This window comes from Pipistrellus kuhlii, unplaced genomic scaffold, assembly GCF_014108245.1.
Source record: "Pipistrellus kuhlii isolate mPipKuh1 unplaced genomic scaffold, mPipKuh1.p scaffold_m20_p_1, whole genome shotgun sequence".
Lineage (NCBI taxonomy): Eukaryota > Metazoa > Chordata > Mammalia > Chiroptera > Vespertilionidae > Pipistrellus > Pipistrellus kuhlii.
The window spans coordinates 1,667,191-1,691,865 of NW_023425404.1; the positions used below are offsets into that span (position 1 = coordinate 1,667,191).

Below are 24,675 nucleotides of genomic sequence, written 5' to 3' on the forward strand. Positions count from 1 at the left end.
TCACACCTCTGCTGCAGCCACTGCCAGCAGCACAAGCATTGGCAGGACCTGGTAGCCTGGGCAGCTGGGCAGCCGCCATCTGAGGCTTGCCTGCACCTTGGACTGGCCCTGGGCGGCTGAGAAGACTGGGGGACTCTGGAGGCAGGCACACAGAGTGTCCAGACCTGCCTGGGGGGCTGCAGGGACTGGACACTGCTATTTTTGAGGATGTGACAGTCAATTAGCATATTCCCTCTTTATTAGATAGGGTTTTCTTCTTGCTAAATGATGAATCCACTGGGTACCAACCACAGAGCCTTGTAATAAGTACTCAGCAAACGTTAGATGCCCTTAAGTTCTTCCTGCCAAAGTGATCTTTCCCCTGCCCTTCAGTTTTCCAGGCTGACAACTTTTGAAGTAATAATCCAACCATCTCTTACTTTTCTTAATATCAATAGAATATATAGTTCCTTCATGTAATGCTTACTACATATCTGCTATGCCCCAGAATCCGAATTTCAGCTTATCTTGAACTTTTATTTTTCAGTGCTTAAGCTTACTTTAAGTGGCTACTATTTACAGAGCACTTCTATGTGATGGTCAGAACCTTCGCCTTTCTCCACCACTAAAACCCCTTTACAGTGCAACTTCCTCATAACTCCAAAACATAAAACAGCAATGGCTTCCCTACACTACCGGGCTCAGCAAGTTTTCACAACCCTGACTGAATACAGTTCCCCGTGATCACTAGGCAAATAGTACTTTGTCTTTTATTTTTTTAAATATATTTTATTGATTTTAGAGAGGGAGAGGGGGAGAGGGATAGAAACATCAATTATGAGAATCACTGATTGGCTGCCTCTTGCACGCCCCTTACTGGAGATCATGCCCACAACCCAGGCATGTGCCCTTAGCCGGAATTGAACCTGGGACCTTGCAGTCTGCAGACTGACACTCTATCCATTGAGCAAAACCAGCCAGGGCGCACTTTGTCTTTTAAAATATCATCCAAGTCTCAAGTAATGTCCCTTCTTCTGATAAGCTGCGTGATTAAGCTGGTCTGTGTTCTTTACTGCCAAGACAGGTTTCCAGATGAAGAATCCTGACTACCTTGCGTGAATTATGTAATTGTTAGTGGTTGTTCTAAAAACAAGTATTTTTAAAGGAATTAGGAGATAAAAGTTCAGAAACAATTTAAAATTGAAGTAAAATATAAAGCTTTTTGTTTCATGTAACACAAATACCTCAGGATACATAATCAGTTGTTCCTATTAGGTAAATCTGTTTGAGGCCATATCGTATGTACACATTCTTGAGAGCTAGAAAGAAAAGTCAGGGGTCTTTAACTGTTTATACTATCCCATGTCACTTAATCCATCTTTGCCATGTTTTGTTACCTATTCAGATTTAGTCCGGATTGCCGGTTTCTGGCAGTGGGTTCCAGTGAGAACTCAGTGGATTTTTATGACCTATCATTGGGCCCCACCCTTAACAGAACCAGCTACTGCAAAGACATCCCCAGCTTCGTCATCCAAATGGACTTCTCCGCAGACAGCAGATACCTCCAGGTGCAGTATCAGTGCTGGACATGTGTACATTTCTTCGCTATTTCCTTAGTTGATGCATTAAAATGCCCGAGTTCCAGTGCTTCCAAATTTTTGCATTTCCTACTCACTCTACATTTTTTAATGTCCTGTTCCTCAGGCCTTCCCTCCACTTTTTTTGTACAAGATTTTGTAGTCATCTTTCACATTCTTAGTAATGTTAGAAATGTAAATCAATTAACACTCTGCTAGTATACTGTAAACTTCTGGATTTTGCCTCACATAATGGAATTCTTGTTCCATTTTAATATATGATGAAAGGTGTCCACTGGTTGCTATAAACGGCATGTCTACGAAGTGCCTTCAGGAAGACATCTTACAGACCAGGCTGCCATTGACAGAATTACTTGGGCTACATGGACTAGGTAAGCATTCATACAGTCACTGAGAAGGGCTGCTCATCCTGGGACCGTTTTTGGTTGCCTGTATTTCCAGGCTTTATCCATTTCCATGGCTTACCAGTTCTTTTAAAGAAAAATCAAAGTTAATACTTGAAAGATGCCCTGATATTTCCTTTAACATCATAGGCTTAGCAGACAAATATAGTGTGTTCTGTTAGGCAATTATATTATTTCTCTATCAAAAAGGAATGCTGTCTTGCAGCTGTTACAAACTCGCTGGCTGTGTGACAGGTAATGATGAGCATCCATCTTTTTTTTATATATATATATTTTATTGATTTTTTAGAGAGAGAAAGGGAGAGGGATAGAAAGTCAGAAATTTCAATGAGAGAGAAATATCGATCAGTCGCCTCCTGCACACACCACACTGGGAATGTGCCCGCAACCAAGATACATGCCCTTGACTGGAATCGAACCCGGGACCCTTGAGTTCGCAGGCCGAAACTCTATCCACTGCGCCAAACCGGTCTCAGCGGCATCCATCTTATTAATCAATGTAAATGAAAACTACTGTCAAATTCCTATAGAATAAACATCACTTTTTACTTTATAAATCCAGCTCTCACACAGTATTAAGTATTAATTTTTAAAAGATTTAATGTATAGAGGGAAACCAAGATGGCGGCCAGGTAAGCACCTAAGCTGCCACCTCACACAATTTCAAAACAACAACTAGCCAAAACCAGTTTGGCTCAGTGGATAGAGTGTCGGCCTGCGGACTGAAAGGTCCCAGGTTCAATTCTGGTCAAGGGTATGTACCTTGGTTGCGGGCACATCCCCAGTAGGGGGTGTACAAGAGGCAGCTGATTGATGATTCTCTCTCATTGATGTTTCTATCTCTCTATCCCTCTCTCTTCCTCTCTGTAAAAAGTCAATAAAATATATATTTTTTAAAAAAACAAAAAACTAAAAGAATGGACATCATCCAAACCCACAGGAAAGCTGGATGAGTGGGAAAATCTACAACTAGAAAGGAGAGAGGCTCACAGATCAGGGGAGCCACAAAGCATTGAGATAGGGAGACGCTAGCACGCAAAGAGGAAGGCTAGCCTAGTGCCTGGCTGGCAGAAGGGGAAAGGAAGCCCCTTGACTGCACTAAACCCCAACACTGTCTGAAACCCCAAGGACCCAAGCTCACACGGGTGGAGTCTGGACTGTAGAGGAAGACACCCGGAGACCCAAAGACTGGGAGACTCGTGGGAGCCGGGAGCCGCAGCGGGCAGGGTCTACAGTCACACCCCAGTGAGTGCGTGCAGAGTGGTCTGACCGCGAAGGTTGCCTCAGCCTCTCCATAGCGGAAGGAGTCAGAAGCTCCAGACTACAGAGACCCAATCCAATTCCAGGCAAGCCACTGGGGCACCCACGCTCTTGCAGGGGGAATCTGGACTGTCAGGCAGAAACTCAGGAGCCGCGTAAGGCAGAGGTCTGAGGCACACGTACAAAGGCAGGACTGACTGGAAGCCAAGACTGTCGGCTCAGGCCTGAGACTCCGCCCCATCCAAGCTGAGCTCATAGGCTTTTACAATTTTGCAAATCTGATCCTATAAGACTGTCTCCAATACAGAAAGTATCCCAGAGTAGACACAGCTGATACATCCAATTGGCCTGGAGGTCAGTTCCTCCCAGTGATACCAACAACAATCAAGACTTAACTACAACAAGGCTATACACACAGTCCACAAAGGGGAGCACCAAGAGTGTCTACCTCAGGTAACTGGGGAGGCTGACCCACCCGGCCATATAGGACACCAAACACACAAAGCCATCCTACCAACCCAGGGAAGCAGTGAAAATCCCGAGAAAAAGGAAATAGATCTCAAACAAAAGAAATGGAGAATAAAAGACTGGATATAGAGTTCAAAACCACGGTTATAAGGTTTTTCAAGAATTTTCTAGAAAAGGCCGATAAATTTAACGAGACCCTCGAGGATATGAAAAAGGATCAACTAGAAATTAAATATACACTGACTGAAATAAAAAATATTATACAGAGACCCAATAGCAGACTTGAGGAACACAAGAATCAAGTCAAAGATTTGGAATACGAAGAGCCAAAGGACACTCCTCTGGAGAAGCAAGGAGAGAAGAGAAAGTTGAAGATAGTGTAAGGAGCCTCTGGGACAACTTCACGCGTACCAACATCAGAGTTATGGGAGTGCCAGAAGAAGAGAGAGCACAAGATACTGAAAACCTATTTGAAGAAATAATGTCAGAAAACTTCCCCCACCTGGTGAAAGAAATAGACTTACAAGTCCAGGAAGCGCACACACCCCAAACAAAAGGAATCCAAAGAGGACCACACCAAGACATATAATTAAAATGCCAAGGGCAAAAGACAAAAAGAGAATCTTACAAGCAGCAACAGAAAAACAGTTACCTATATGGGAGCACCCTACAACTGTCAGCTAATTTCTCAACAGAAAATTAAGTAGGCCAAAAAGGAGTGGCAAGAAATATTCAAAGTGATGAATAGCAAGATCCTACTACCAAGATTACTCTACCAAGCAAAGTTATCATTCAGAATTGAAGGGCAGATAAAGCTAAAGGAGTTCACCACCACCAAACCAGTATTATATGAAATGCTGAAAAGTATGCTTTAAGAAGAGGAAGAAAATTATGATCAGCAAATACATATATATCAACAAGTGAATCTAAAAATCAAATGAATTAAAAATCTGAGGAACAGAATGAATTAATAGAATCAGGGGCAAAGAAAGGGAGTGGATTGATAATTATCAGGGGAAAAGGGTATAGGGTGAAAGAAGAAACTGGATTAAAATTATATACCTATGCCAGGACCGGTTTGGCTCAGTGGATAGAGCGTCAGCCTGCAGACTGAAAGGTCCCGGGTTTGATTCCGGGCAAGGGCATGTACCTTGGTTGCAGGCACATCCCGTAAGGGATGTGCAAGAGGCAGCTGATCGATGATTCTCTCACATCGATGTTTCTAACTCTCTATCCCTCTCTCTTCCTGTGAAAAAATCAGTAAAATATATATATATTTTTTAAATTATACACCTATAGATGAGGACGATGGGGGGAGGAGGTAAGGGCAGAGGGTGGGATGGGAACTGGGTGGAAGGGAGCTATGGGGGGGAAAAGGAGAAACAATTGTAATAATCTGAGTAATAAAGATTTATTAAATTTGGAAAAAAAAGATTTAATGTATAAACCTTAAAATTTTTTAATTTTCTTAAGGCGGGGGGAGGATTAACATCTCAAGTAAAACTCAGGACTCCTGGTAACTTACGATTTGCTTCCTGTATTTTAAAAAACACATTAGGTACTTAGAGATTAATTACCAAGGAACTTTTGCAGTATGGTCAACCTCTCTGTGTGTGCTATGGTGGATTTCTCTACTGCCTTCCCTTTAGCATTCTAGGAAGTGAAGTTATGGGAATCTGGTCCAGGCATGCTGAGAAAGCAGATGTCACCTGTGCCTGTGTGTCCCATTCAGGAATCAGCCTTGTGACAGGAGATGACTTTGGCATGGTTAAGTTGTTCGACTTCCCATGCCCTGAAAAATTTGTAAGTGTTTGGGGTTTAGCATTTTACATAATTATAATCTCAATTAGATGTCTGATAATTAGTACATTTCCCCACATAATAGCTAAATTGTGTTGTGTTCTGCTCTGGTAATACTTTGTGTTCTTAAATTTTTCCCCTCAAATTTCCTAAATACCTTACTCTGAAATAATAACTATTAGAAATTATACCCCCTGCCCCAAAGTAACACCCATCTTTGCAAATTATTCTAATAAAGAGCTGTGATTGGTCTTTTTTATCAAACCTTTACCAAATTTCAAATGCTTTTCCTCAGAGGAAAAATTTCAGAGTAACTGGAGACATCTGCCCGCCCAGATCACCTGCTTTGTGTTACATGCTGACCCATTACTATAATAATCTGAAAGGCATGTGATCACTGGCTGTGGTCCTAACTGCTTCCTCCTCTTTCACAGCCCTGGGGATGGGAAGTTATGGTTCCTTGTAGCAACCTTTGACTTTTGTGTACATCACACACCTTGAGCTTAGTTTTTTGTTTGTTGTTTTTTTTCAGGCAAAGCATAAAAGGTTCTTAGGTCATTCACCCCATGTGACAAATATTCGATTTACCAGTGGGGATCGACATGTGATTAGTGCTGGAGGTGATGACTGCAGGTTGGTAACTTTTCAGCCCAAGAAATCTCTGTGCTAGTTAAGAGATTTAGTATCACTTCTACAGCTGCAGTTTGGGGACTCACTTAATTGTCAGCATCGGAAGGTAGCAAAAGCAGATGACTCCTTGGAGTCACGCACTATGTATAAATACAGAATAAAAGGAGTTAATGCGGAAAACTTTTATACATGTATGGTTTGAAAAACTTAACTGTTCTGCAAGCCTAGAAATATAATGAACTCATTGCAGGTTTCCTCTGGTTGCAGTTTGTTTGTCTGGAAGTGTGTACACATGCCTCATTAAAAGACGTGGATGCTGGGAAAACTGAAAAAAAAAAACAGCCTTGAGAAACCAGAATTACAGAAGAGGGAGAAATCAAGTGGTGCTAATTTAAGAATGTAACAGGGATATATGCCCAGAATCATCAAAATATAAGATGGATAAGTTAAAAATATTTATTATATGCACTGAATAACTGTAATCCATACACTGCCAGATAATTACATTTCAAGGAGGACGAAATAAATAATAGTGAGAGCCCAACCCCTATTTGGGGGGAGTGTGCAAATTTGGCAGACCTGCTAGCAAGGCAAACCAAAACCTTAAAAACCCAACTCGGATTATTTTCATCATCCTTTAACAAAATGCTTTCCTTTTAGGAAGTTTGTGGTTCACAGTTTAATGAAATATATCCTTATGTTTCTGTAAGGAAAGGAAACACACCATCCATCACCCTAAAGGATGTCTTTAGAAGGCAAACCTTATTTTCCCTGAGGAGACACACACAAGCTTCCCTGGAGGACATACTATTTCTGCAGCATCAAGAAAAGCCCTTTTTAGAAATGAGTGTTCTCCTAGCACTTGTAGTACAGGTACAAACCCAAAGCTATTAGTATATGATTGCTACATTTTCATTTTGAGTTGTCCATCTTTACATTCAGAAGTTATTGAAAAGTTAAAATTATACCCTCATTAATGAAAAAGAAGTAGATGAACAATCATTTCCAACTGTGTACTGTTTTTTAAGGTTTTAGATAGCAATAGTATTTAAGTGGGAGAGCATACTGAATATTTAAAGATATACTCCAATAGAAACATGTTTAACATGTAAACTAAAGAGTTAAATTCACATTTACAAAGTGATACAATTTAGTTAATTCTTGAAAAAGTATTTTTACAGCCTTTTATTTTTTAATTGGAAAATCTGTTTAGATGTATACCACCCACAGCCAGCTTCTGAAAGGAATGAATACAAGTTCACTTTTCAAACTTGTCTATTTCTTTTTGGTGGGTTGGGGCTGAACTCTTAGATTTTTATTCCTATTCACTTTAAATGCTGCCAAAGATCAGTATTTGCCATTCAGGAATTTGCTGTTTAGCCTATCTGTAGTTTCCTGAAGATAGGAAATTATGTAGACTGATATTTAAAAATATATTTTTCTAAGTGTGAAGAAGATTATGATGCTCTATTGGTCCTATTAGTTTTTATTTTAATGTGTTATCTTTGTAGCATAAAAGGCCCCTTCAGGTGTCTGGGAATCTTAGTTTTCTATATCCAACGCCTTGTAAATACTAAGAACAGAAATGGTCAGATTACATCACAAGGAAGCCTAAAAGTGATTAAAACTGGTCAGTTTTAAAGCTTGGAATGCCTATGTTGGAAAGGACTCATTAAAGGTGTTTAAGAAACTTGAGACGTAAGATCATATTCTTTCCTTATTTACATCAATAGTCTCCTAAACAAAGGCAAATTTTGGAATACACTAATATTACATTTCTATTCATGTATATTATAAAGGAGCAGTCAACAAATTAAAGGGGAAAAAATCCTCTGAACCCCTCTCCCCCTCCATTTTTGAGACTTTTGGCAGTCACGTTTGCAGGTTTTTGGCTTAAGAGAAATTCTATTTCCATTACAATGCAGATAGAAACTCTACTCACCTTAAGCAAGTAGGATAAAACTGCTTCACTGCTTTTTCTTCCTTCCAAGTGGCCAACTTGATAAGCCAACCTTAATCTCTGCTGTCAGTTCATGACTGAAGGTCATGCTGAATTTAAGGAGTCATCCCACAAGCACCTTGCTCTTTTGCTTCCACCTGCCATCAAACTAAGGGAAGGTGAAGAACCACCACAGACGGTGGAGACCCTGCTGTTTGTTTTTTTAACCCAGAGAGAGTGATGTGTGTGCAGTACCTGACAACGCACCTGCATTGGTAAGCCGAGGCTTCCGGCACCTTGAGCCCTGTGTCTGTATATAAACGCATGCCAAAGCGCACTGCACTGTGCCGCGCACTGCTTACCGTGAGCCACACCCGTTCCCTTCCATTTCTTTGTAATCCTTTTGGATGATGGTGGTTCATTGTAGACCAAGGTACCCAACAAATGTTTTGGAATCAACCTTAGCTCTCCCATAAACCATAGCCATGGAAAGATAAAACTCTCAAATATGTTTCCAGGTAATGTCTATTAAGTAGCAAGAAACAATTCAATCTTAGCATGTTAGTTCCTTGTAAAATGGCTGAACTAAACCACTCCAGCCCTTGTTTCTAACTTATGTCTTTTATAGTGGAATTATGACACTGCAACTACAAAACATTTATAAACGATGATACTAAATATGTTTAAATTTCTGGAAGTACAATTTAAAACAAATTTCTTCTGCAGAGATGTGAACAGCATCTCAGCACTAACACTGGAATGAACATATGCCTTAAATTCAATGGAGCCGCTTTTTAGAAGCGGACCGGTCCTCCACTCACGCCTCCTTGGCGCCTCTGTGCTCCCCTGTGCTCTGTCTTTACTTTGGAATCAGCACAGCAAAGTGCAACTTACAAAATGGTCAACAACAGTTATCTTTCCTCTCCCAATGGAAAAGCAGTGGCCACAGAATGACAGACTGCTGGTTTCAGGCCCTTAAACATGAGTTGACACGTGTGGTTTCTTTCTCCCTTGGGGATGTGATTGAAGAAGTCACAGAACTTTTTTACAGTTACATTTAATTTGGTCATCAGAATGTTTGAGTCTTTATTATCCCTTTTGCATTAATTCGCTTTTTTCTAACCAACTTTTAGCTTTACTTTTTAAAAAACTGTACATCAAGTCTTTAAAATCAGTGATCCGTTTAATTCTAAAGTTTTTGACACTTCTTGCCTTAACAATTTTAAAAACCACAAACACATAACTCTATTTTAATTCAGTAGTCAAAAAGTTTAGTCCTACTTTGCAATTTATCCATCTGATCTCTGTAATTATATAGTCTGCCATTTAAAATATACTATTGAAATCTAATTTATACATTTAAAAAATTATCTTCAGTAACTATATTTTCTGGAGTTATTTCTGAGATTGTTTTTCAGAATGGGAGAATGTATATGTATAGCTATATAATCTTGTGAATTTTAAGTCTGTTCTCTGATACCTATGTATATATACTTGTAAAAACTTTTGTATAATTTTGTGATAATGTAGTTCTCAAAAATATTTATTTTAAAAGTATATGTTAAACGAAAACATTTAAAGAAACTGTTCTTTTTCTTTTTGCCATTGGCATTCCAGCTGTTTTCACTCTACATGCCCACCTCAATCATCCTTACCAGAAGGCAAAGTCTAGCTATTTGGGAACCATTTGCCAAACCAGACACAACCTAAGAAGCCAAACTTAATCACTTAAAATTAAAAAGTAGGATGGACTATTTAAACTACCTCAACACTTTTGGCCACTCTTTTTAGTGGATCTTGAACGTTATATAATCCCTGGAAAAAATGAAAGTAGCAATCCAACTTTTGGAATAGGGATGTTCCCTTCACTATATTTCTCTGTATATGCGCGCGCACACACACACACTCTCTCACAGGAACATGTAGTCCCAAACTAGATTATCTGTACTGACAATATCACCAGGTTGTACACGCTGATACTCGAAACAGCAGTGTACAAACACGCCAGGTGTTTTAATAGAATTCAGTTTTTCCTTAAACTGTCTTTCCATAGTGAAAACAAGGCAAACAACAAAAAACACCAAATGTTAAAACCACTTAATAAACTTACAAACTTGAAAAATTAGGTACTTCGGATAGGCAATAACTTCATATTATGAAAGCAATATATTCCAAGTTTCAAAGATTTGACAAGTTCTACAGAATCTTTTTCATCAGTAGATGGAAACTTTCAAACTTCATGATCTTCTGCCAGGTAGGACTGGGTGTTATTCACTGAATGAAACCAAAAAAATTTTAATTAACTGTTTTGCATCCCTATATACCACATTATCTTAATTAAGAAGTTGAGTATCTTCAGACAATATTTGTTCTACAGATTATGATGCAAATATCAGATTTTAAAAGGTACATAAAAGATAACATGAATTTATAGGCCACTCTAAAATGTTTTGAAACTTTTCCCCCTAATTATTAATGTCTAAGAAAACTGATATGAGATTTGTAAGCAGTGTAACTCCTGAAGGCCTTAGTGTGTGTGCAGATGAAGTTATAAAAGAAACCTTCTCTGGAGATGATCCAGGGAAATAAGCAATTGCTGGATAAAACAAAATTGGCTTCCAAAGAACTCACATAAAATTAAACATCAGAGAAAAGGCAGTGATAATTTATTCCACATTTGTGTGCTTATAAATTTAAGAAACTACAAATTAGAAAAGTATTTGAATTGACATTAGGAAAGCTAATGTTCATCTTTACCTGGTTTGAGGCCGAATCCATTTCAAGGCATGTCGTGGCGGCACAGTAATGGTGGGGTGATAAAACGTGCAGTCAGGTCTTGTACACTGAGTGTTAAATCTACAGTGCTAAGGAGATAAGAACGGTTTCAATACAAGCCAAGTTAATACAAACAAAAACGGCAATTAGAGTGACTAATAATCCCATCCTAACAATGGGGCAAGAGATATGGTCTGTAACATTAATTTTATTACTACTGAAACCTTGAAAAATGAACCCCCCGGCCCCTCCACACACACACTCCCAGTCACAGAATAACAGCACCAAATTTCAAAAAGAACCTCAGCACATAATCCACTACTTCTAATCAATGTAGCAATAGTCCTGCCTAACACCCTAACATTCTTCACTGGGCACGGCACCCTCAGCTCTGCCCAACTGCAGTTGAGGGAAGTGAAGGCCTTCTATTTCAGAGATCACTACTCTGAGCAATTAAACAGTGAGAACACATCAACCAGTCTTTAGTACACAGACAAAAGCATTAGAACAAGTCTGGATGGCAGTAAGCTGGACTACTAATCTCATCATCTCAGTTCTGGCATTAGGAAACGAAAAAACCACTGACATGCTTAGGGGCAGTGGAGAACGGCAGCGAAGAACAGAAACTAGTAAAGGTGAGCTTAGAAGACTGACATTCAGTAGTGTCACACCACTCGGCCAGAGAGACAGGCTGAATGACACTAAGGAATAACTTAAAAGATCTTAAAGACCTTTAACTTAACTCTAATAAAAAAATAAGTTAAAGGAGGTGGGGGAGACACTCAACATCAATTTGCTAGTGATTTTCCAGGTCTCTCAACTGAAAAGATATCACTAAATTCAGTTTTGGGAAAATAGGTGGGGGTGAAGGGTTGAGAGAAACCAAAGGACTTGTTTGCATGCATATACGTAAGCCTAACCAATGGACACAGACACCAGAGGGGTGAGAGCATGAGTGGGGGGATGGGGGGGCAGTGGAGGGATAAGGACATATGTAATACCTTAATAAAGGGAAAAAAGTTCTTACTTTTGGATGATAGAAGGGACATTCCATTTTCTTACAAGCAGGGAAGTAACGGCAGAGCTGACTACTAGAAGTAGGTGTTGCTGTTAAAACTGACAAAAATAATAACAAACATTGATCAAATTTATTTGGCAAAATAATTTTCAATGCATTCTGATGTTTTTATGGGAATCATTTTAAAATTAAAATATGAATGATGATTCATATATATTCATTAGTGAAGATAAAAGTACGTAAGAATACTATATATAGTATGCATACACTTCCTCTTTGGAGATTCATTACGTTAATTGATTCTTCTACAATTTTGAAATTATTCCTTTCACAAAATGCCATTTATTTTATTTTACCCAAAAGTAGTAGTGCACAAAGTCACTAACCTGGTTTTGGAGGCAGTATTGGAATTCTTCTACTCATATGAGTGAAGGGACAATCTGGCTTAGTACATTTTGCATCATATTTACAATTTGGATGGACAAACAAACATTTTTCAGCAAATTTACAATTGGGGAAAGCCCTATAAAACAACAAAAAAAGCGTATTATTCACACTTAATCTTCTAAATGCATTAGTTTTTTTGTAGAGGGGCTCCTTATACTCATATTCCATCACTACTTGTTTTCAGAAATAAAAAATAGCAAGAGAAGGAAACTCCATTTTTTTAAAAATATATTTTATTGATTTTTAACAGAGAGGAAGGGAGAGAGATAGAGAGCTAGAAACGTCGATGAGAGAGAAACATCGACCAGCTGCCTCCTGCACACCCCCCACCGGGGATGTGCCCACAACCAATGTACTACATGCCCTTGACCGGAATCGAACCTGGGACCTTTCAGTCCACAGATCGACGCTCTACCACTGAGCCAAACCGGCTTCGGCAGGAAACTCCATTTTTAAGTGAAGCCATATATCACAATAGGATACAACTATTCCAAAGCCTGGGATAATAAGTTTCCCAACTCCAGCCAAGTCACATGAAGGGTAAAAGAGTTTTTGGTGATAATGAAAATCACACCACTTAATTATTAAAGTCTATGTTTATATATTTTATGAAGTAAACACTATAGTGAGCATAAAATTTATACAAGGGATTGTGCTCCCAAAAAGAATACCTGTCTCACATGATCTCCCTATATATAATACATCAATATTATTCTCATATCAGAATCTCCTGAAATTAAAACATGGAGTCTACCTATAGAACAAAAACAAAATGTAAAAGCCATCTCTCAAAGTTCATTCCATTTAACCAGCAAGCGGGTAAGGAAAAATTATACCCAAGTCCAAAATATTTTCTCATTACCTATTATATATAATAGTTTTTCCTCAATGTCTTAATATTTGGGTATATATGGATGAACACAATGCATACAAACTGGGATAGTTAATATACCCACCTTAAGAGTACAGAAACTGGAAGAAAACCCAGAATTTCATCTCATAGGCCTGAGGCACAAAGAAGCCACCTCCCATCTCCCCATTCCACACACACACACACACACACACACACACACACACACACACATGCTGTTCAGTCCCGGGCCGTGGTAAGTATCAATGAATTTGGCTACAAAACTCAAACTTGGCCATAAAAAAAAGCTAACTACGCGATCAGAAAACAGGAATTAACCTGAGGACCAGAACTGGTTTGCTGCTACTCACTTGCAAGGTGAAATCGGGTGGTGGTAAGCACATTCATCCCCGTTTTTGCAGGCAGGCCAGTACTTACAGCGCTCCAAAAGTTTTTCTGGCTTCTGTGCCACACTCAGTTCACTCATCTCAGCTACAAGGGAGAGGAATTAAAAGTATATATTAATTATGATCAATGCAGTACATGGCACTTTTAATACATTTCCCTCAAAACCCAGTCTTAAAATCGTATCTTCTATGTCCATATTCATATGAAATAAATGAGTCCAAGTAATCTGAACAACACTGTAAAAGAATCCTGCAAACAATCCAGGAAGCAGACTAGTTGGCATTGTGGAAGTAAAGTGAACAGTGACACTGCAACTAGGACCAAAGTTCTCATCAAAGCACATGCCTCAAAAATACTTCAGAGCTGATCAAATATAAAAGAGGAAAGAATGTCAAATAGAGAGTCAATAAAATGAAATGCAGACTGAAAACACAAGTTGATAAAAAAAAAAAAAAAGTGAATGAATTCTCATTCAGGCAAGTTCACCAGCGGTCCTAATACAAAAATGAGGTATGCCCACTTTTCTAAGTCCAGGTGATAAATTTGGCAATGTCTTCAGAGTGAGGAAAAGACTTTTGCCTAAAATGGGTCCAGCAGATCACCTGACAGAGTACGCCTGGCTGGATGTAAGATCACCAGGGCAGTCAGTCTCCTCGTGGATCAAACGGGTGGGGAAGAGCAAACTGAGGCCAGTGCCCACACCATCTGATGGCACACGCACTGCCATGGTACGCACCACGTTCTGTCCAATTACAGTGTCAATTACTGTGTCTTCAGAAAGTGGGACCATGTTGCCAGACTGTCTCCTGATTCTGTAAGCCAAAAACCTTTATACATGACATTTACACTTTAAATGCTGGCAACTAATTCAAATTTAAAACAGAATAAACCAAATGAAGTTACACCTGGTAGCTATCAAAAAGCTACCAAATTCTGGTCCAACACATCCAATCCCCGCTCCCAATAGCACCATGGGTATTACCTATTATTGCTCATATTCATGTTTGTGAAAGCAGATATCACTTGAACTACATCTCTTACAGAGCTGTTCAAATTTGGCGCTGTAACTTTCGAGTGGGGGAGGCAGAAAATGGGCAAGTGCTATCCAACATCTCTGAATGTCAGGCTCCTCCTTTACACAGAGGAAATAATGTCTTCCTTAGTTTATGATTAAATGAAAACAAGAATACAAACCAGGTAGTCAATCAAAGCCTAACAATACAGTGACCCAACTTCAGTCTTTATTACAGGATAACAAGGCACACACATCTGGTCCTGAGGCTGTTAGGAAGATCAGCAGCACTATTATAACTGTTCCAGGCTCCTTAGTAAGTCATCATTTATCTCCAGGTTAAAAGTATCCTTAGTTTTAAATAAAACCTGGTAGGGCCAGAGGATTTTCTCCAAATGTAAGTGATTTTTGTGTCACCCCTGCAGAGATGTGTCTGTCTGACCTTCTTCCTAAACAACATTCTTTAGACTATGGTGTGTGTGTGGCAATCCAGGACAAATGAGAGAAGTTAACAGAATACCCTTAAAGGCTGCTGGAAAGTGGAAGAAGTGGCAACTCACAAGCATATTAAAGAGGTTAAAATATTGCACAAGGAAACTGTATCTTTCTGATAGAAATGTTAAACTATATATGCAAAGGCCATGACTCTGATTTTCCCTAACATTTACTTCATAGGCTATTAAAACTTTTCCTGTTTACATTTTAAAGGTAGATTCCCTTTCTGCTGCAAGCTATATAATCTGTACTGCTGTATCATGGCCAGTGGGGGTGACTTCAAACGGCTGTTGCTGTTGGTAGCATCCTGGAAACACTAGACAAAAAGCAATTACAAAGTTTCAAACTTCCTGCTCAGAGGGGGAGAGCAGCGAAAGAGCCCCAGCCTCTTTGTGACTGCTGTTCAGGAGTCTCTCCAGCCTCTCTGTTCTTCTACAAAGTTTCCTCCTGGAGCAGCAGTGTAATACACTGAGTTCCAGATCAAAGCGATGGTGAAGGAGGCTCACCACGCATCAGGGCTGCTTCCATAATAGCCACTGTATATGTGTCACCAATGACATGTATACCAATAAAGCCTAGCAGACATCTACTTTTAAGTGAAACTAGACCCTAACATATAAAAAATTAAACTGCCAAATTGAAAACCAAAGTAGTAAAAGCACCAGAATTTTCTCTTCCTTTAAACAAAATATACAAGGTCAAGAAATGTATAGTGCCCAACTTGCAGTTCTTATCCTCTTTGTTTCCATTTTTAAAACGGTTCCTCCTTTCAATAGGGTTGTTTTCAACTTCTGCCACCAATCAAAACCCTAACACTATATTATTGCCTCATTCAGTTCACGATAATAGTGATATCCCTTCACTTACTCATATCTCCTCCTAAGGGCTATATTTTTAGCTATTAAAAAAGCATTTAATACATTCCCATATATCTGCAAAGAAATTTTACTTCAGAAAAATTTCAAAACCCATTATTTTTTTTCTTTGATACTGTTCATTAAGATTCAATAATTGGCCAGCTGATGTGGTTCAATGGTTGAATGTCAACCCATACACCAAGAGGTCGGCAGTTCAATTCCAAGTCAGGGCACATGGCTGGGTTGCGGGTTCGATACCCAGTGGAAGCCATTGAGGGGACAGCCTACTGATGTTTCTCTCTCATCAAAGTTTGTCTCTCTTTCTCTCCCTAAATCTCTTTCTGGCTAAAATCATTAAAAACATTATTTTTAAAAAATGTATGCGAGGACCGGTTTGGCTCAGTGGATAGAGCATTGGCCTGCGGACTGAAAGGTCCCGGGTTCGATTCCGGTCAAGGGCATGTACCTTGGTTGTGGGCACATCCCCAGTGGGGGGTGGGGGGGTGCAAGAGGCAGCTGGTCGATTTCTCTCTCTCATTGACGTTTCTAACTCTCTGTCCCTCTCCATTCCTCTCTGTGTAAAATCAATAAAATATATATTTTTTAAAAAATGTAGTAATTGCCTCCCCTGTCAAAGTAGGTGTTTCCAGGGATGTGAAGAGGTCTGAGGAGCATGGTTATTCTCTATTCTGAGTGAAAATGATCAGTAGCTATACCTGCCACTGATATCCAGAGAAAACCCATAAGAAAGGCTCATCTGCCTAAAAGCATGTCACTATCTGAAATGAGTTGATCTGACTTCTAAATATTCTGCTTAAATATTAATTTAGACGTAAGGACTTTTCTTACTGTCCAAGAACTATTTTGACAGCTAGGTGAGAAACTTTACACAAGAGAATTTCACTGAAGGAGAAATAGCATCAAAATTAAATTCATTTTTCTATCAAGTGAATTGTAAGAGAGACTATTGCTGGTGAAAGAGGAAAGTAGCCAGTATAGTTTCTTTTTCAGAAAAAGGTGGACAGGAATTAAGAATGACAGTCACTCTCTGACAAGCATAATAAGAGGTATTTTTTGGCCTCCATGGCTGAATACCATGTTAGCACTGAAATAACAGCCAACATTCACAGGAGAGACAGCCTCAAATTTAACTGGTTGTTTTGTCTGGAAAAAATAAAGGCCACTACTGAAGAATAAATAAAAGCAAGGCCTCTAACCAGTATGCATTCAAGATAGAGAAACAGGTCAAAGATTTCCTTCTCAATATCAGCGCCCTAAGAGTTTGGAAAGGCTGAGCTCTCAACACACCGTGTGCAAAGCTACCATTGGGGTCATCAAGCTGCCTGCTCATCAACTGCAACTGCTGTGGGTGGAGGAGACCTCTGAGTCCCTGGTTTGAGGCTGCAGTTTGGTTTACAGGTTTCATTCCTTCAAAGCACATGTCCTCCTCTTGATCTGACATGTATCCTGGGGGGCTGGGAACACCATCCAGCGTCACTATAAACTTGGGACTTGCAGGTTTATCTGGTTGTACAAGATCTCTGCCAGATAGATAGAAAATACCATAGAATTAGGGAAACGAACACATAAAGCTGAGCTTCCTAACGTGCTCTTTAGCAGAACTATTACTCCCTTACTTGCTCTGTCGTTTCTTCAGTAAAAAAAAAACAAAACAAAAAAAACTTTAAAGAACTTGCAAGTAAAGCCTTGGTGGATTCCTGCTAGCACACACTGGCTGCGGCCCATCACTGTGGCAGCATCACCAGTGACCCCCGGGCTAAAGCCAATTTCTCCTCAATTCTCACCCCCACCATCCACCTGATGCTCATCGGGTCACAGGGAAATAAACATCCATGCCCACAGCACAATAGCCAGCAGTCTACATTTACGCTAATTCTATTATCATATGTTTCTTAGAACATTTAGTTAATTATCTAAGGGAAGGATCATCCCAACCCAACTGGCTAACTCTGGAGGGATTTCTGATTTTGGCCTTTTAAAATCTCATTTTCTGGATGCACATAAAGAAAAGAATCTTATTAACATTAAATCATATGCTGACTTATTTTGTAGGATAATGGATTTCTGAACAAGAAAGATGAACTGGAATATTTGAAACCTGAATTTGGCTTACTATATACAGGGCCTAACTACCAAGTCAATAAAAGCACTCTACACATAGCGCCAGGATTGGGTGGAGGGACGTGTAAACTGGTGGTTTTCCTGCACTGCCCATCTAATGAACACAAATTAGCTACACAAAAAAAAGAAACCATCTACCGTGTCTGCATAAGGTGTCCTGAAAGTACCCGAAGGGTATCTGCAGTCTTCATCCCCGAATCTTGGTTTGATGCCACTACTATTTCCTCAGACAGCTTTGGCTTCTTCAGAATAAATGATCTTGTGTCTGCATAGACCAGGGATTCCATGTCATAGTAATCTGAGCCAAAAAAATTGGCCACAAATGTTTACTTTTGAATATACCTTTATTCCCAACATCACACACGTGAGAAGAACGTCAAGTTTTTAATATATATTTGTAATTATTTTCAAAGGAAAATCACAATGGTTCTACTCAAGAATAGAGCTGCAATTCTGTGCCAAACATCTTTCCAACGAAGCATTCTTTCCCTCTTCCAGCATATAACTAAGGGATTCTAGAACACTCCTTACCTACAGAATGGTAAGGTTCTTACATGAGGCATCTAATGGGATATTAATAATATGAACTTATTTTTAAATACAATACTTTCTAAAAACATGGAGAATAAAGAGCCCTAATGTTCCCTAGAATTATGATACAAAGACTGTGTAAAAAGCTTTCTAAAATCTGCTTTGTTCATTTTGCACAGTATCACTTAAGAGAAATGAACACATCCTGATGATAAGAATTCAGCTGTCATAATTTCCGCCTGGTTATAAAGACCACTTTGAGAGGATTTTAAGATGAACAGACATTTAAAAAAATACAGCAAGGAACACAATGACCTTCAATGCAAATAAGTAGAGCTCACATTATCGGCAACATCATCTTAGGCCCAACACTTTATAAAATACACCAAGCTCTGAGTGGAGATGGCTGACCTATCAATATGCAGTCAACTGACTCGAGTTAATGAGCTCCACGGGTAAGCAAATAACAGAGACCAAAATTCGGACTATTCGTTCATGTTCATTCCCTGAAAATAACTGAACTGAGAATACTTGGCTAGGTACACTCACAAAAAAATTTCAGAACCGTATGCCACAAAAAGTGACCTAAAAGGGGTATTTTACCCCATTTTATTAACCAGAACCTCTTCCAACTGGGAAAAGAAAGGCTTACAGAGGAGGAACAAGTGCAGCAGATACTAAAGGAATGAGCAGGAATAGATTAGGAGGGAAAGTGCTGAGGAGATACCGTATGGAGAAAGGCAGGGCTTCCCTCATTAGGAGCACAGGGATTTGAGGTAGGGAGAAGTGTGGTATGCTGGAGGGCTCTGCAGATGAGTGGCAAGGAAGACTGAGGCATAAAGGTGTTTAAATTCTGGTCCAGAAGTAGTAAGTAACCCAGAGAGGTTTCTAAGTAGGGAAGTCACATGTTTACACTGGTTTTCAGAAAAAAGGAACAGTGGTAAGATAGACTGGAGTCCTGGATCTCAGTTATGAGGCTGTTGCCTAGGAGAGATGCTGAGGCTTCAAGTTAAAAGGTTATTACCCATTTTCCTAGTCTAACACCCTCCATCAGCACCAACAGCTCACAGCAGGTGTATTTTCACCTACTATCTCAAGTAGGAGGCATGCCTATTGTCCCTGCCTGTGCAGCAGAGACTGGTAAAGACAGGTGTATGAATGAGAGCAGGAGGAAGAGGAACTTGATGCAGGAAATAGAGGACAGGAGAAAGAGCTGATTTAAAAGGGGAAAAGACAGATGCCCAAGACAGGAAACAACCAGAGGGTTCTTCCATAGATGACTGGATAAAAAAGATGAGATACATACATACATTGGAATATTACTACTCACACATAGAAAAGATAAAATACTGCCACTTGCAACGAGTATCATGCTAAGTGAAATAAGGCAAATGGAAAAAGTCAACCACCATATGCGTTCACGCACATGTGAAATATAAAACTGAAACCAACCAACAAACAAGACTCAAAAACTCTAGACACAGACAATAGCATACTGGTTATAGAAGGAAAGGAGGGCGGGAGAGGTAGAAGAGGGTAAGGTGGTGATAAATGGTGATGGAAGGAGTATTTGACATGGGGTGATGGGCATTTGACATGGGGTGAAGGAGTATTTGACATGGGATGACGTATTATACAACTGCACATTTGAAACCTCCAAAGGGTGGGGCAAAAGGAGGTTTACAGGTGTTCATATGGAAAATTATAAATTAATTAAAAATGCCCTAGCTGTTTAGTTCAGTGGATAGAGCATTGGCCTATGATTGAAGGGTCGTGGGTTTGATTCCGGTCAGGGGCAAATGCCTGGGGTTGCAGGCTCAATCTCCAGTAGGGGGTGTGCAGGAGGCAGCCAATCAATGATTCTCTCTCATTATTAATGTTTTTTCTCTCTCTCTTCCTTCTTCTCTAAAATCAATAAAAATATATTTTAAAAAAATAACAGTACAAGAATAAACACTGTGTTTTGGATACTCACAACAGTAAACCTACTTTTGTCCCACCCTGGATCATTTTATTAACCAATGTTGTCCTGGTAACTGTTAATAAAATTAATAAAAAATAAAAGAGGGTAAAGATAAATCTCAGTTTTAGATTTATTTAGTTTGAAGTGTTGTGGGGCTCTCACATGTTCAGGTCAAGGTGAACTAGACAGATGGAATAGTGACATCTGGGTGAAGAACACAGGTGTCTGACCCAAGCATTTTGTTTCCTCCAGAAACCCCACTAAAATATCAACCAAGAGTTAATTTTTAAAAAACCCACAAAGAAAATGATTGTGAGAGAAGATACAACCACACTTTGGAAGTAAAAAACCAACTTAGTAGATCTTCAAAAGCTGAGTCTGAAGCCAATAACGAAGCCAACCAGCATGGATCCCAAGACTCTCTCTAGCGGCTGAGAAATAGGGGACCTTGGGACTTCCAGGGGTGGGCAGAACAGACGTGTGCTCCAGTGTCCATTTCAAGCACAGTTTGTTATTCCTAAATTCTCGTTTCTCTTCCCCTACTCTATAGTAAAGACATTGGAATACTTGGAGATCCACTTTCTCACTGGTCACCATGGGAGACGCCTATGGATGAAGCACCCTGGTCTCTGACAGAAAGGTGCTACAACATGAACTAAATGCATACTATTAAAACTGTTAAAAGCAGGTTTCCTGATAACCTCTGACCAGTTTCTCCCTTGGAGAAAATAACACTTTAGATTCTTGAGTTAAAAGCAGAGGGTCTTTGCACCAACGGATGCCAGCCAGGTTGAAAGAAGTACCATTCAGAAAACAGGGTGGGGCTTGTTAAGGTGAAGATTCTGTAGTAATTTATGCTGAGAATTTACTTTCCCACTTGGCTCCCAGCCAGTCCATTGCTTGAAAGGTCTTTAGAGAAGCTGACCAACCTACAGGAAAGGACTAAAAAACCCTGACATCAGGGTGTCCCAAACTAGATAGCAAGACACATAATACTCCACTGTAGATCTGTGTTCCTATGTGAGGTCCAAAACACACACCCCAGCTAATTAGCCCAGAGCACCAACAGCCTCCTAAGTGCCCACTCTTAAATCTAAGACTACCAAGGGCCTGCAGTCATATGAGGAAAACCTCTTTCACAAAAGACAGTGATCAAAACAAGTTTGGAGAAAAGACAAGAAAAAAAAGTCTGAAACTACCCTCAATATCCTCAGAGAAATAAGAGGAAGTACTGCAACATGTGTGGTGATACATGAAAGAAAACCAGTATGTTTAAAAAAAAAAAAAAAAAAGTAGACCTGGCTGGTGTGGCATTGGTTGGAGCGTTGTCCCATGCACAGGAAGGTCATGGGTTCGATTCCCAGTCAGGACACATACCTAGGTTTAGGGTTCAATCCTGGTCCGGATGTGTATGGGAAGCAACTGACCGATGTCTCTTTCTCATCAATGTTTCTCTCTCCCTTCCCCTCACCCCCCACTTCCTTCTCTAAAATCAATTAAAGAAATTATAGGAGGTAAGCAAAGGATATAGTCATTCATAAACCTACTAGAACTACTTGATGATTCAAACTGTATGGGCACATGAATAAATATAAAAACTAAAGGAAACAAAACGAATCTGTGAGGGTTGATTAAGCAGATATTACATACACAGACTTCAGCTGCCAAACATTTGAAGGAAAATGCCCTTATGTAGAAAGCAGGATGGAATATTAGATGAGTGGGCAAAATCAAGACCAGAGAATTTCTAAACCCTTTCAAACCCCCTGCATAGGTAGGAGGGAGAAGCCATAAGAGAGGCAGAAACTGAAGCGACATGTGTGGTGATAACAGAGTGCTCATCAGCAGGTGAGGAGCTGGCACGTGGGTGGACGTCACCCTCGGAGAAGACAAGCACAAAAGGCCATGGCAAGGTCAGGTAGTGCAGGTGGAGACTGTGGAGTCCCAATGACGGGGAAGAAAATTTGGTTAGGGGCAGAGAAGCAGAGGGTCAAGGCACCAGAGCTTCCAATGAAGAGCAGGTTTGGAGGAAGCGGAAGGAAGTGGAGAAAATAAGACTTGTGAATTTAAATTTGCAGGTGTCCAATGGCTCCCATCATTTATTCAGCAGACATTAGGGATTCCATATGCATCTGGCAACAGAGATAAGTTAGGCACTAGTCCCAGTCCTGAAGTAGCTAGGACTGTGTTGGGTGGGAGAGACTTAAGTTCCAGTGGCTTTAACCACCACAAGTCCTAGGTGTGTCCTTGGCAATGAGATTCTAAAGTGAAGTAAAACAGGCAGTGAAACTGCAGCAGCTCAGGGCAATGGCAAATGCTGGGCAGAGAGGAGAGTAGGGTAGGGACTCTAGTTATCCCTAGAGCAGGGTAGTGAGCAGCCAACAAATTCCAGGGTCCTAGGTAAAATGGCAGCAATGGAAGAAAGGGTTTGAATGAGGAGAAAAATGTAAACATATATAACATAGAGAAAATGCACATCTTGTCACCTGCCCCTAAAATATTTTCACAGACCTAAACATAGCACCTTAGGGCAGGATCTAAAAGACACAAGGCACATTAAATGAAGTGTAAGGAATGGAAATAGCAACTAAAAAATGCCCCATTACACTTAAAACTTAACACGATTACCAACCTGGATTGATCTGCAGAGTTTCTGCCATGACTGGATCAATTTGCAGCCGGGACAGTAATGGCCTCTGCTGAGTTCCTACAATATAAATTTTAAAACTTAACTAAACTTAAAACACAATACCAGCATGTTTATGTCCCAGAAATTAAGCCTCAAATAATCTTTCTGGGTTCTTAAAAGTCTTAAAAATAAAAGTTTAAATAATACAATTTACTAATATTTCTAGACCAAAGGTGTGTAAGACAAAAACTTGTACTCAGGATTAAACCAAAAAGAGCAACGAACAGCATTCCTGGTTCTCCCTCTGGAGGCTGGTGTTCCCGGGCTGGAGAGAAAGCCTGGAGATAAAGGGGAAAAGGTAGAAAAGCCAAAGGCGGTGCTGCAAGGACCCACAGCTCGCACCATGTGAGACAGGCGACTGCCAACTGCAAGGTCAACGTAAGAGGCATCTCCCTCCATCACCTGGGCTTTCACCATTATGACTCACTCCACCCCCCCTGGACTTACAAAACCAGACCCTCCAGAGTTATCTGGTCAGAGAGTGCCCAAAAGACTAACTATGGCTTCATGGATATAAAGAGAACCCTGAACAAGCATAACTCTCAGCTGTACTGTCCAGGTCCTACCAAAGCATGAAAATAACCACTTGGATTTCCCAGAACCGTGTTTCCCAAAGTGTGGTACGCGTACCCCCAGGGGTACGGGAAGAGTTTGGTGGGGGTACACGTTGCACCGGAGTTTGGTGGGGATATGCACTGCACCGCGCTTAGCTGCTCCTAATTCTACGTTCTCATGAGTACGAGGGATAGTCAGCGTTACGAAAATTATAGAAAGGTACACATATGTCAAAAGTTTGGGAAACACTGTCCCAGAAGATGCTCAGCTAGAAAGACTCATATTTCTTCATAGTTACACTGCAAAACACACACAGCACTGACACAGCACTGACTGTCTCTATCTTCAACACAGCACTCTTCCTCCAAACCTCCCTATCCAATGCACAGCATATATTAGGTACTCACTCGCTTGCAAACTTGAGACACAGTACAACCTGATTGATAGGGATGTGACTGGCAGGGCTCCACAAACGGAAATGTTAGGTGCCTGCATGCTAACTTTTAGTGTATCTACTACTGGCAGCTTCACAAGGATAGCCTGTGCTCACTCAGCGAAAACATGCAACTGCCAACTACCATTTTCATTAAAAGAGTTTTTAAATTGTAAAAGCTATTTTTCAAAATTGTATCAGCTGTTTTCTTTTAAAATATAAGTTACATTACTCTGTAGTGGTAAACCAAAATAAAAGTTAATTCCTTCCAAAATTATCATGGTAAAAATACAGTAAATTTTAAGGAGCTGACCTGAAAATGAAAGACAGATGTCATTTGGTCAAGCTAGCATTCCTGAGAAACTGACATGGATTAGGAAAAAAATGCTCTTTTAATTAAAATACAACAGGTTTTACATTTA

General features: G+C 40.0%; 2 protein-coding genes across 19 annotated transcripts in view; one reads left to right on the forward strand and one right to left on the reverse strand.

Moving 5' to 3' along the window:
- Positions 1 to 7,834, forward strand: part of EML5 (EMAP like 5) — a 104,462-nt gene extending 96,628 nt beyond the window's left edge. For 4 of the 5 annotated variants that reach the window (XM_036429318.2, XM_036429336.2, XM_036429357.2 and 1 more), the window contains 5 exons: positions 1,385 to 1,547; positions 1,845 to 1,948; positions 5,359 to 5,512; positions 6,042 to 6,142; positions 6,407 to 7,834. In XM_036429318.2, coding sequence (XP_036285211.1) covers positions 1,385 to 1,547; positions 1,845 to 1,948; positions 5,359 to 5,512; positions 6,042 to 6,142; positions 6,407 to 6,443 — 559 coding nt within the window. In that variant the 3' untranslated portion in view covers positions 6,444 to 7,834. The remainder of the gene's footprint in view (positions 1 to 1,384; positions 1,548 to 1,844; positions 1,949 to 5,358; positions 5,513 to 6,041; positions 6,143 to 6,406) is intronic. The other variant, XM_036429351.2, reaches the window with a different exon arrangement.
- A 2,391-nt stretch (positions 7,835 to 10,225) lies between these two features.
- ZC3H14 (zinc finger CCCH-type containing 14) overlaps positions 10,226 to 24,675 on the reverse strand; it is a 41,010-nt gene continuing 26,560 nt past the window's right edge. For 2 of the 14 annotated variants that reach the window (XM_036429459.2, XM_036429510.2), the window contains 8 exons: positions 23,209 to 23,283; positions 18,221 to 18,380; positions 17,249 to 17,481; positions 13,540 to 13,660; positions 12,258 to 12,394; positions 11,881 to 11,972; positions 10,836 to 10,942; positions 10,226 to 10,449 (listed from right to left, as the gene is read on the reverse strand). In XM_036429459.2, the coding sequence (XP_036285352.1) occupies positions 10,434 to 10,449; positions 10,836 to 10,942; positions 11,881 to 11,972; positions 12,258 to 12,394; positions 13,540 to 13,660; positions 17,249 to 17,481; positions 18,221 to 18,380; positions 23,209 to 23,283 (941 nt within the window). In that variant the 3' untranslated portion in view covers positions 10,226 to 10,433. The remainder of the gene's footprint in view (positions 10,450 to 10,835; positions 10,943 to 11,880; positions 11,973 to 12,257; positions 12,395 to 13,539; positions 13,661 to 17,248; positions 17,482 to 18,220; positions 18,381 to 23,208; positions 23,284 to 24,675) is intronic. The other 12 variants (XM_036429540.2, XM_036429564.2, XM_036429489.2 and 9 more) reach the window with 11 other exon arrangements.